Below are 13,211 nucleotides of genomic sequence, written 5' to 3'. Positions count from 1 at the left end.
TTTCATTTCCAGCCTTCATGAACAATTATATATCACTTATAAATGATTAAAAACAATATTAATAGTAGTTATTAAGATTGATGTGGATTGGAATTGGTAAAATGTGCTTGGGAAAAAAATATGATCAGAAAATCAACTTGCCTAATAATTCTGCACTCCCTGTAGTTCAACTTTGAAAAACATGCCTCAAGATCCTTGTCTTGAATGCAAGAATGTGTGCAAGCCTAAGAAGACAAGCCAAATTAATAAATAAGCAAACAAACAAACAAACATGCATCTTTATAATTGAAATTATTTACGTCATCACAGAGATTTCCCCAACATCATACAGAAAAAAGCATCATATCCAATGCCATTTCAACTCTGAATCAGACTTCTGAGTTTATTTTTCTTTGAGAATGAAAGAGCCCCCCACGAATTTGCACAGACGTTTTCTGGTTGTCTCCAGATGGGAACGTCAGTAGTCGATATTCCCAGTGCCCCTGTGCTAGCAGCTACCTTTCATCCCGTCTGTCTGGCACAGAACATCGATTCCCTGCGAGAGCCATTTGAAACCGGCTCTTCCGTGGGCTATTTATTTGTAGCTTCTGGACGCTTCATTTCAGAGCAAACACAACCTGCCTTCACCGGACACTAATGCCTCTGTTAGATGGAGAATTTATGATTTGCTCCACAGTCTAGACGTGCTCTATCCTTCGTGTTTTCTCCTCTCCTAATTCAATAGCAGGAAGTCCCGCTGAGGTCTGTCGTCCTCTTTCTAAAGGCAGCCGTGGATAAAAATATCACTTAATATCCAACACGAGCAGTGCCAGCGGAGATGTCAACCATTGCCAGTCGCTTCTGTTTGGAAAAATAGACACATGCAGCAGTACGAGTCATCAGAACAGTCTAGACAAACTCAACATTTCCCACACATGGTTCCTTCTGAGGATCAAATGCAAGTCAAATGCAAAAAAAACACACACCAGAACACATCAGTCGTTACACTGGGTTCCTGACACATACGATTATCAAGGTTAATAATTCTTCTGGCAAGTAGTATAATTCTTCAGCATAACTATACACTGTTTAGCAACTTGGCAATAGAATCTGTAGCCAGAGGCACATTTTACATCATCTTCAAATGTGACTCATGCATTCTGAATTTAGAGTCAAAGACCTCTTAGGTCATTAGGATCAAGACTAGTTATGTCTAGGGTTGGTTCCAAACATCATGAGACAGTGTTTAGCTATTACACCACCCTACAGCTGGGAGCAATATTCAAGTCCAAACACAAAACACATCATTTGTGTGTATTATTTAGTTCTAGTGATTTTTTTTACTGCATTATGTCCCTCCTAATTTCTTTCAATACATTTTTACATTTGTAAATTAATGTTATTTTATATGAATTATGTTTTTTTAATCATTAAGTACTTTAAATGGCCACTGTGAATCAAAATAGTGCAATATAAATACATTTGCCTTGCATTCTGTCATCTTGTAATATGGCTAACGTCACGAGGATCCATCATATCATATATGTGTGTGTGTTTGTGTGTTTTTAAAAGTATATTTTAAAAGAATCTTTGCATTGTGAATTATTTTCATGACAATTAAGGTCACATCTGTCAGGCGTGGGTGCTGTAGAGACGTGCACAATGAAGGAGTATACTGAATATTCTATACTATATTCACAAACTAAAACACAGGAGATCGCTGGAGATTATAGTAAACACATCCACTAAATATTGTCGACACTGAAAAAGGAACTGAGGGAACACAGGGCTTAAATACCAGAGGAACGTTAATGACTTGATAACGAACAGGTGTGAAAGACTAATTAACACATGAGGAAACTAACTAGGAAATCAGGCAAGAAAAACAGGAACAGAGAAAACGAAACCAAAACAGGCTACATGTGACATCTCCAGGTCATTATATATATATATCTACCTATCAATCAATCAATCAATCAATAATTATTAATAAGAATAACAATATTATTAATTTATTTTTAATATTATATAGTGCTGTCAATCGACTGAAAAAAAGTTAATCACACATTTTTCTGTAATTAATGACGATTAATTGCACCTAACATTAAAGTTTTTAATATATACAGTCAAACCAAAAATTACTCAGACACTAGATATACGTTTTTTAAATATTTTTTTTACTAGTTGGTGCAGGACACAATAGTTCATTTATGTAAGTGAGGATAGCAAAATAAAGTAAACTGTGACATATTATACCCAAAAATTCTTCAGTGAACTATCAGTAAAATTGATACAAATTTGGGACCAAAAATTATTCAGACCTGACCATGTTTTGCTTAAATTTTATCTGACATAATTAAGATTAATTTTTTTCTGACACAGTTTAACTCTGAGATCTTGTCATATTTTATTACCATTTTTTTAACTATAGTGAATATACTGAAATAATGAATGAAATGTTCAAGGTGTCTGAATAAATTTTGGTAGGACTGTTTTTATATTATAACAATTTCACATTTAATCTCCACATTAATGTAGAAACAACATAAAGACAGTACATTTGAAATATTTCCAATATTTTCCAAATATATCCAATATTTTAAATATATTTAAACTGAACATTTTTATTGCATGCGTTAACAAGCTGATTTTGACAGCATTAATATTATATTATAATATTTGTATAAAGGATTTTTTGCATTGGGCATTATTTTCATGGCAATTAAGGTCACATTTCCAGTCCATAGAATATAAAAAATAAATAAATAAATAAATATGATGTACAAATTCTATACAATTTAAATTATATATTAATCTTCTTTCATTTGCATTTCAGTAATGATAATTGTCATAAAAATAATGTTACATTGCAAAACATTTGTATTGGTCCTAAAATAAGCTTTGTTTTCATTATGAAAAATACAGGAACAACATAAAGACAGATTTTTTACTAGACATTACTAGATTTTTGGGATTTTTCTTGAGTGGTTTTGTGAGATTCACAGAACACACAGCTCATCAAACTGGAAAAGACATTCCAGCAAACGGTGCAATCAAGCAGAATGTCAAATCAGACGAGCTCCATACTGCGTGGGACATCACGGCTGCCGTGGCATGAGAGTTGCCATAGTGATGCTGTCATTACTACCCTCATGGCACACGTTGGCTAACTGCGTCTATGATCACTTAAAGAAGTAATTTTAGCTCAGCAGTCTTGGCAAGACGTTGACGTTCTCTTTTTCACAGAACGTACAAGCGCTTACAAAAAACAACAACAACAACAACAACAAAAAAACACCATGAAAATATCATCCATGCTTTAGACATGGTAATACTATAGTATTCTTTGAAGAACCTTGTAAAAACCATAGTACATGATATGATAATCATTCAGTACTTTGGTAAATATAAAAAGTACCATCTGAAACTATTGTTCCTCCACAGTACTTTTGTACCATCTCAAGGTGTCTTTAATATTCCAACAGCCTGTTTTGGAAGATGTCAGCAGGAGGTCAAGGGGCAAATGGTGAGCCTGGTCACACACACTCACAGCATGAAGCTCTTCACACTCACCCTAAAAGTATTTAAATCAGTTCAAACATGTGATAAAATTCCAAATGAGCTTCATATATAGTCAGAAATGTATTTTTAAAGGTGATTGTTGTGATTTGCTGTTGCTGAATACAAATCAATGCAATTATAAATATGCACAGAATGTCAATTGATTCTGTGCACAGTCTGCATCATACATAATGAGTCTATAAGCTTTAATCACTAACTACACGACTTCAGTGCAGCTACAACTGCTCTAGCCGAATCAGACTAATGTAGGAATCAACAGATTCAGAAGCATTAAAGTGAATGATGAATCCACAGTGTTTCTTTCCGATGAGATCTCAATCTCTCTTGCCCTTTCCTTTGCAACTGATTTAATTGGCCACAGACCAGCCAATAGTCAGAGCCCACTGACCTGCGGAGTGCTATTAGTGACTGAGCAGATGGGCCACAATAGTTTAGCTCTCCTTCAAACCCTCTTGAGGTCAAGACTGCTTCTTGAGAAAACAGCAATGCAGACATTCACCTGTGGCCAGAGGCAACAATTACGGAGACAGTTTCTCTGAAAATCTGACAGGGATAGTTCACCCAAAAATGAAAATTGTAAATGTCATTACTTACAAATAATTTTCTCCATACAATGAGAGTCAATCAGGTTCAAAACAACACTAGACCCCGCTGACGTTTATAGTATGGGCATGTTAACCCCCACCAACAACCACAAACAGCCTCATGACACGCTGTTTATGCCCTGTGACAAATGCCCCGCAGTCGTCTTGCACACTTTTCACGCTCTGCGGAGGAAAACAAAAGCCCTGTCAATCACTTTTGGCCGACAGAGACAGATCTTCAGTTTGTGTGTGGGGGGAGACGGGTGTCAGACACCTGCCCAGATCCGAGGGGAGAGCAGAACCGTCTGGAAACAGAACCGTGACAGCAGCAGCAACGCTGTCTCTGATGAGCAGAGCACGTCAACAACACCAGCATCTGATTCCACGGCTGCCTGATGCCAGTTCTGAACTGAATCTGATGCCCATATTCCACTCATAGGATGCCGGTGCCTGACGAGTCAATCTAAAACTAATTCATAACATTTAAATTTCATATATGTACACGAATTGCTCAGAATAATTATTATTTGTTGTAAATGTTTGTTGCATTAAAAGCAACTCACAAAATCAAAAAGGTGGGATACTGCCAAAAACTAACAAAACATCTGTTTGGTTTTGATCATCATCTCAATTGTGATCACATGACATTTGACAGTTTGACGGTTCTTTGTCATCATGAATGTTAATATTTGCATGCGTTTTAAAGCCATATTAATTTAAATCTCTATGGTTTTCTAAATGAACACATCCAAAGCACGCGCACAGTAAGCCGTCTGTCAAGACGGCGCGTCCTGTGAGTATTAAACTAAGTTCTCTTTAACATCTTATTACTTAAGCTGTCAAATACAAGGTTATGTCAAAAACAAGTTTAATTTAACAAGTTATGAAGTACAATATCTAGCTTCCGCCAGACTGCCTTCTGTATTCAACGTATGAAGAAAGTGTAAAACTCTTGCAGTTCAAAAAGCTTACGCTACGTCCCACGCCTTCCCTATTCAACTTATGAAAAAAGTGTAACTGGCACGACGCCAGTTTACATTTTTTCGTAACTTCAATACAGAAGGCGGTCTGGTGGAAGCTAGATATTTTACTTCATAACTTGTTAAATATGGATATTTTTATACATAAACGCTTTGCTTCAGAAGACCTTTATTAACCCCCTGGAGCCGTGTGGGATACGTTTATGATGGATGGATGTGGATTTCTTCAGCTCATACTCCTGACCCCTGAAGCTCACGTCAGGATATTTATTAAATATCTCTGACTGTGTTCATCAAAAAGAAGGAAGTCGTATACACCTAGGATGGCTTGAGGGTGAGTAAAGCTTGGGCTAATTTTCTAATCCTTTAATAAGAATACATTCATTACTTGAATTTCTTACTTGAGATAAACACGGCAGACTGTGTACAGCTCACTTAGAGGAGGAGCTAAGCTAATAGTGCAGATTCTGTGCCAGTCATGGGCGGGGCCTGTTCCCATGTCACACTGGATCACATTCCCGAATGGCTCATTTTTAGACACTCTTTCGGATTTATGGGGAAAATAACAAATGGAGTGGATGGATTTTTACCACGATAGGATGGTTGTGTTCACACAATGCAGACACATAATTATGTTCAAAAACTGCCTTACTTTGGATGCTAAAATATGTTTTCAAAACTTGTAGACTTATAAACAAAGACAATAATCTAGTCAGTTTGTCTAAGCCAGTGGAAATGTGGGCCGTTTCTGATAGACTCCCTGGCTGAGCACCAGCACCAGCACCATTTTTGGTGGAAAAGGGATACGATTCCAATCTTCTGGCTAAATGACAGCTCTAGCCGCCAGCAGTTTCCTCTCCTCTGTCTCTGCACTTCCAGGCAGAACTCCAGAGCTTGGCTCAACCCACACGCTCCTCTGTTACTAGGGAGAGAGATGAAAAGCGTTCTGCCCGCAGCTGGAATTTGAGGGTCATTTCAAGAACACAACAAGCTGTTAAGATAGACAATCGAAGCTCACACAGTCTCTCTCACAATCAGCACACACACGCCAAATCAATAGAAATGCAAACGCAGAAAGGAAGGTCATTCAACAATACTCTGCTGGAATGCATGTTGATAAGCGTAGAGGACATTCGCATGCAGACCGGTGAAAATAAACAGGCTGATGTAAACATTCGCACGGCTTCATGCATCTGCTCCTCACTAAATGCTGAGGAAAACACGCTCGGTCTCAAATCATCCCTGTGGACCTCGTGCAAACTCTCACAGTAATCTCACAGGTACATGTGGAAAAATCCTCAGAGTAAACAGAGCCGGGACGAGATCTGCAAGCTATGACCCTACAAAACACAAAGCACATGCACAGAAATAACGAGGAAAGGGGTTGATGTTCTCACTTACAGAATACTCGATGGTGCCCTTCGGTCTCTGGAACGACATCCGCCTTCCATCCTTCTTCTCCGGTGTCTTCTTCTGCCCGGTATCTGAAAGCAAGCGAGGGAAGGTTCTCATTATGTTCATGTTCCGCTCTCCCCTCAGCTTGACACAAGCTGCCGAGCTCTCAGCCTCGACCGACGGCTCATCCGTCAACAGCGAGTGTGAACGAGCGATTTCGGTGAGGCAGAGAACGCAGCTTCTCTCTCTCTCTCTCTCGACTCCCTGTCTACCTCCCTCCTTTCCCCACTGTCTCTCTCTCTTTCTTTCTCGCTCAGCACAATGACAGGCGATGTGTCTTCACCTTGCAATGCCTCCCGCTGCTGCAAACACCGTAACAGACAGAGACCACCCTGACCTCTATGAGAGAGAGAAAGAGAAAGAGAGATGTAGTGCTGCCACCTGACAATATCACATTTGTTTCGTTCTGTGATTCTGTGCATCTTTGAAGTGAATTTTAATGCTTATGTAAACCTAATAGAGCTATGTTACGTATTGGCACTGATTGAATTCAATTCAATACTGGCATTAGTTAATCTGGGATTTCAAATTGCACACTCTACAAATATGCTTCATTTTGATTTCCAGAACTTTTAGAGGAATAGTTTTTTTTTTTTTTTTAAACGACTTGCTTTAAACAACCATCATACACAACTTGAAAAAAGAAATGGCTGTAATGTATCATGTTCAGTAGGCAAGGTGCAGACTCGTTGGTAGCCAAAGAGCGTATCCACGGCAGTAAAGGCGGCGCAACTATAACGATCAGTCTCTAATCCCAACCACTTTGAAGCGGTACTAAATTGCAGTGGAAAAGCAAACTGAATGTAAGCGAGCCATGTCGAACCGAGCCAAGCTGTTCCACGCAGTGGAAAAGTGCCATTTGATACATCAGTACCAGTATTAGTATCAGTGATACTGGCCTTCATTCATAAAAAGATGCCATTAAACAATTATTTAAAATAAACTGTCTTTAAAGGTGCCCTAGAACCAGTTTTTACAAGATGTAATATAAGTCTAAGGTGTCCCCTGAATGTGTTTGTGAAGTTTCAGCTCAAAATACCCCATAGATTTTTCATCATTAACTATACACCGATTCAGGCTGCGTACTGGATGCATACTGGATGCATGCGTCGGATCATGTGAGTACAGTATTTATTTGGATGTTTACATTTGATTCTGAACGAGTTTGAGGCTGTGCTTCGTGGCTAAAGCTAACATTACACAATGTTGGAGAGATTTATAAAGAATGAAGTTGTGTTTATGCATTATACAGACTGCAAGTGTTTAAAAATGAAAATAGTGACGGCTCTTGTCTCCGTGAATACAGTAATAAACGATGGTAAATTTAACCACATTTAACAGTACATTAGCAACATGCTAACGAAATATTTAGAAAGACAATTTACAAATATCACTAAAAATATCATGTAATCATGGATCATGTCAGTTATTATTGCTCCATCTGCCATTTTTCGCTGTTGTTCTTGCTTGCTTACCTAGTCTGATGATTCAGCTGTGCACAGATCCAGACGTTAATACTGGCTGCCCTTGTGTAATGCCTTGAACATGGGCTGACATATGCAAATATTGGGAGCATACATATTAATGATCCCGACTGTTACGTAACAGTCGGTGTTATGTTGAGATTCGCCTGTTCTTTGGAGGTCTTTTAAACAAATGAGATTTACACAAGGAGGAGGAAACAATGGTGTTTGAGACTCACTGTATGTCATGTCCATGTACTGAACTCTTGTTATTCAACTATGCCAAGGTAAATTCAATTTTTGATTCTAGGGCACCATTAAGTTGTTTTTACATTAATTTGCAGAGTAATTGTGAAATTATTACAATATAAAAATATTAAAAACTCCAAAGGTTTTAATCGCAATTAATCATGATTAATTACAGAAAAAAAGTGCAATTGTGTTTTTTTTTTTTTTTTTTTGCAATTTATTGACAGCACTAACACACACACATATATAATCAAATACATATATTACTTAAAAAAATAGCTAATGTTGAGACTATGAAACATGTCATTCCTCCTCCAGCTAATGTGTAAGTATGTAGTCTCATGGGTGTATGCGTTTCTGCGTGCATGTGTAATTTTCAAAGTTATCATGCAGCAATGTTAGCAAGTCCCCAGCATGTTCACTTTGCTTTAGGCGGTCAGGCTGTCTCCACATTAACTCCAGAATCCGTCGTCTAACAGGTTCTGCACTTGTGACAGTGTGACAGAGAGACGCTCGGCTGTGCAGTCATGAGTCATAGTCGTTCCTGCTATTTCTGTACTCACACCAAAGAGACGGCAGCGAAAGAAACCAGGCCAGCGCAAGTGCCGATCCGAAGGCTGATCTTTTATCCAGCGCTTTCACGCCTCTGTTTGAGAGTATAACCTGACAAACAGCGACAGTGGCTGATCTCTCTTTATTTACACTATATGTCCCTGAGGGCTTTTAAAATAGAGTTTTATTACTCAGAAACACATTGTCATAATATTTATAAAGTTGATCTAAACTGTTTCAAAATTTATTTTGAAATTCCCACATGCAAAGACAAAACTACTATACAGCAAAAAGTACTATTATTATTATTGCTCTTATTAGGCTTAGGAATTTGGGATGGGATGGGAACTGACAGCTATTTTCTTTCCTTTGTTGACATTTTAAAATGAATCAGGAAATCTGGGCAGAACATAACTGAAGGGTTCTTCCTTTTATTAAAATAATAATAATAAATAAAATAAAATTTCGTTTTGTACATATATATTTAATTAGTTTATAGGTAAGAATATGCCTGGCCAAATGTACATTTAAATAGTATTTGCCTATTTAAATTGGAATTTAAATAGGCAAATATTTAAGAGTCTATGACTGGATCATTATTGATTATTATGTTTCTAGCATATTATATGTTTGGCAACAGTACTTTTAAACCTAATTGATGGAGTGTGTAGCTTTTCATTTCTTAACCATGTAAGAAGATGTATCGTGGCCATATTCTAGGATGACAATGTCAAAATTCATCAGGCTCAAATTGTGAAAGTATGGTTGGGAGGGAGCATGAAGAATCATTTTCACATATGAATTGGCACCTCTGAGTCCAGACCTTAACCTCAGTGAAAGTCTTCAGGATGTGCTGGAGGAGACTTTACAGAGTGCTCACCTCTTGCATTGTCAACATACGATCTTGACCAAAAACTGATGCACCTCTAATGGAAATAACATCACACAACATTTATACATACATAATACAAAATGAAAAAAAAACTGACAAAATATGATAATCATAGAGACTTGGGGTGGGGTGGGCTGTTTTGACTTGAGACAGCACCTATCTACTTAGCAACCACTAAGAATACCATAGAAAATGCATAGTTACATGCTAAAAACACTAAGAACACAATAGCAACCATCCACAAAACTGTAAAATCATGGTAATGAGTTTTGCATGGGCAAAAAAAAAAAAAAAAAAAAAAAAAAAAAAAAAAAATTATATATATATATATATATATATATATATATATATATATATATATATATATATATATATATATATATTTATATTTATATATATATATATATATATTATATATATATATATATATATATATATATATATATATTTTTTTTTTTTTTTTTTTTCATAGAAAAATCTAAGCTGTTTCAAAGGATAATGCTCTGATTCCCTCGTATAAAAACAAAACATGTTCATTTAAATCTAAAATATTCATTTTAGATTTGAGGACTCAACTGACATTATTAACAGAGGATTTGGGGTTTTAATTAAAATTAAAATATTTACTATACCTCCTAATAGTAAATAGCAAAAAGATGCTATGTATTCCAGAACAACAACATTGATCGAGGCATGAGTCAGAGACTCAGTGAGCAAACACACAGCAGAGATAAGTTCCATGAAAAGCGGCAAAATTGTATGGAATTGAACCCTCACGTGTGTGTGTCGCCTGAAACAGGCTTTTCACACGCTGAGATAAGAGCTGCCACATCGAAAACAAAACAAAGAGCCCAATGTGTGTCTGAGAGACACCAAATCCATCGTCTCTGCGGTTCTGGAACATTCTGTGTGCAGCCAGTGTCCATCCAGAGCTGCTCTCTATCAACAAAATGTGACAAATCTCTTGAATAAATGTTCATTTGTTCTCAGTGCACATGACACACTGAGTCTGTTCCAAAACCTAGTTAGCTGCATTGCTGTCTGCAGCATCCTAGCTCAAATGAAACCTTATGTGTCACTGATTTGGAACACTCTAATTAGGCAGCAGCAATTAAATAGCACTTTTGGAACAGCCTTTGGATCTATGATGTCTTATAATGCTGCCTATGTAGACAGTTCACTATGTTTTGGAACGAGGATATTAATTTTGTTTTTTTCCAAAACCGATAACCGAAGCTTGTTAACCGATCATTAACCGTTAACTGAGACGATTATGTTAAATTAGAATTTAATTAATTTAGAACGGATAAGTGTCTGTGACCCATTAAAAATAACAAACGGGGTTTAGTTTTACATACACAAATAACAGCATAAACAACAGAACATAAGGATTCACATATCGTCACATCACGCACCTGCAGCGCTTCTGTGAACACAGAAAAAGGAATAAATACACAAAATATACACTGCCCAGCTTAAAAAAAGTTGCTGTTTGGATTTAAATAGGCAAATACTTAAAAGTCTCTGACTGGATCATTTTTGCTGTGATTATTATGTTTCGAGCATGTTATGTTCGGGAGCAGTTCTTTTAAAGGTGCCATCGAATGTTTTTTTAAAAGATGTAATATAAGTCTAAGATGTCCCCTGAATGTGTCTGTGAAGTTTCAGCTCAAAATACCCCATAGATTTTTTTAAATTAATTTTTTTAACTGCCTATTTTGGGGCATAATTAGAAATGCGCCGATTCAGGTTGCGGCCCCTTTAAAACGCGCGCTCTCTGCCCCTGGAGCTCGCGCTTGCCTTAAACAGTGCATAAACAAAGTTTACACAGCTAATATAACCCTCAAAATGGATCTTTACAAAGTGTTCGTCATGCATACTGCATGCATGCGTCAGATTATGTGAGTATTGTATTTATTTGGATGTTTACATTTGATTCTGAATGAATTTGAGGCTGTGATCCGTGGCTAACGGCTAATGCTACACTGTTGGAGAGATATATATAAAGAATGAAGTTGTGTTTATGAATTATACAGACTGCAAGTGTTTAATAATGAAAATAACGACGGCTCTTGTCTACGTGAATATAATAAGAAACAATGGTAACTTTAACCACATTTAACAGTACATTAGCAACATGCTAACGAAACATTTAGAAAGACAGTTTACAAATATCACTAAAAATATCATGTAATCATGTCAGTTATTATTGCTCCATCTGCCATTTTTCGCTGTTGTCCTTGCTTGCTTACCTAGTCTGATGATTCAGCTGTGCACATCCACTGCCTGCCCTTGTGTAATGCCTTGAACATGAGCTGGCATATGCAAATATTGGGGGCGTACATATTAATGATCCCGACTGTTACGTAACAGTCGGTGTTATGTTGAGATTCGCCTGTTCTTCGGAGGTCTTTTAAACAAATTAGATTTATATAAGAAGGAGGAAACAATGGAGTTTGAGACTCACTGTATGTCATTTCCATGTGAACTCTTGTTATTCAACTATGCCGAGGTAAATTCAATTTTCAATTCGATGGCACCTTTAAACCTAATTGATGGAGTGTGGAGTAACCATGGAGGAAGACGTATCATAGCCATATTCCAGGATGACAAAGCCAAGATTAATCAGGCTCAAATTGTGAAAGAATGGTTGGGAGGGAGCATGAAGCATCATTTTCACATATGAATTGGCACCTCTGAATCCAGACCTTAAATTTATTAAAAGTCTTTGGGATGTGCTGGAGGAGACTTTACAGAGTGCTCACCTCTTGCATTGTCAACATACGATCTTGATCAAAAATTTATGCACCTCTTGATGGAAATAACATCACAACATTTATTTCCATTTTTTGGTCGGGCAGAGTGTCACTTAAATAATTAACAGATTAACAGAGCGAAAGAAAAAACTTCAGCGAAAGAAAAAACTTTGGTCAGAATTCTTTCTGTTAGTTAACCAGTTAATTATGAGCATCCCTATTTGGAACAGCCATTACTGTGGCTCAATGTCTAGCATTTTGTGCTCTAAATATAAAGGCCACTGCTAATGAGAAGTAGTATTCAATGGTCACATAACACAGGTGGGAAATATAGGACAAGGCCACATGCTGTTCTCTTTTTTCCTTTCAGTGGAAAAAAGGAAGTAATATTATTCATCAGATACATTTGTAACATTTTCCTTATTTTGTCTCTAAATGTAATACTAAATGTACATCATTAAACAAAGCACACACAAGTACCTCAGTCTTATGATGTTAAGCAATAAAAGCTCTCAAACAAAGTAGCTCTAATGGCCCGCAGCTGTTATACAAACATTAACCCAATCTTGAGGATCAGTTAGCAGTGATGTTTGTGTCATATAAACATAATAGCTTATACCTAGGACTAGTGTTGTCAAAAGTACCGGTACTTCGGTACCAAGTCGGTACTGAAATTTTGAAAATGTGACGATACCCGCATTTCTGTAGTACCGGTAGTA

The 13,211-nt window shown here is 37.0% G+C and overlaps 1 protein-coding gene across 6 annotated transcripts in view; it reads right to left on the bottom strand.

Moving 5' to 3' along the window:
• oxr1a (oxidation resistance 1a) overlaps window positions 1-13,211 on the bottom strand; it is a 180,453-nt gene that overhangs the window by 51,076 nt on the left and 116,166 nt on the right. For all 6 annotated transcript variants that reach the window (XM_048154020.1, XM_048154021.1, XM_048154019.1 and 3 more), the window contains one exon: window positions 6,527-6,609. In XM_048154020.1, coding sequence (XP_048009977.1) covers window positions 6,527-6,609 — 83 coding nt within the window. The remainder of the gene's footprint in view (window positions 1-6,526; window positions 6,610-13,211) is intronic.

The sequence above is a fragment of the Megalobrama amblycephala genome, linkage group LG13 (genome assembly GCF_018812025.1).
Source record: "Megalobrama amblycephala isolate DHTTF-2021 linkage group LG13, ASM1881202v1, whole genome shotgun sequence".
In the NCBI taxonomy this organism is placed as follows: domain Eukaryota; kingdom Metazoa; phylum Chordata; class Actinopteri; order Cypriniformes; family Xenocyprididae; genus Megalobrama; species Megalobrama amblycephala.
Note: the sequence above shows the minus strand (reverse complement) of the source record. Positions and strands in the feature narration are given on the sequence as shown.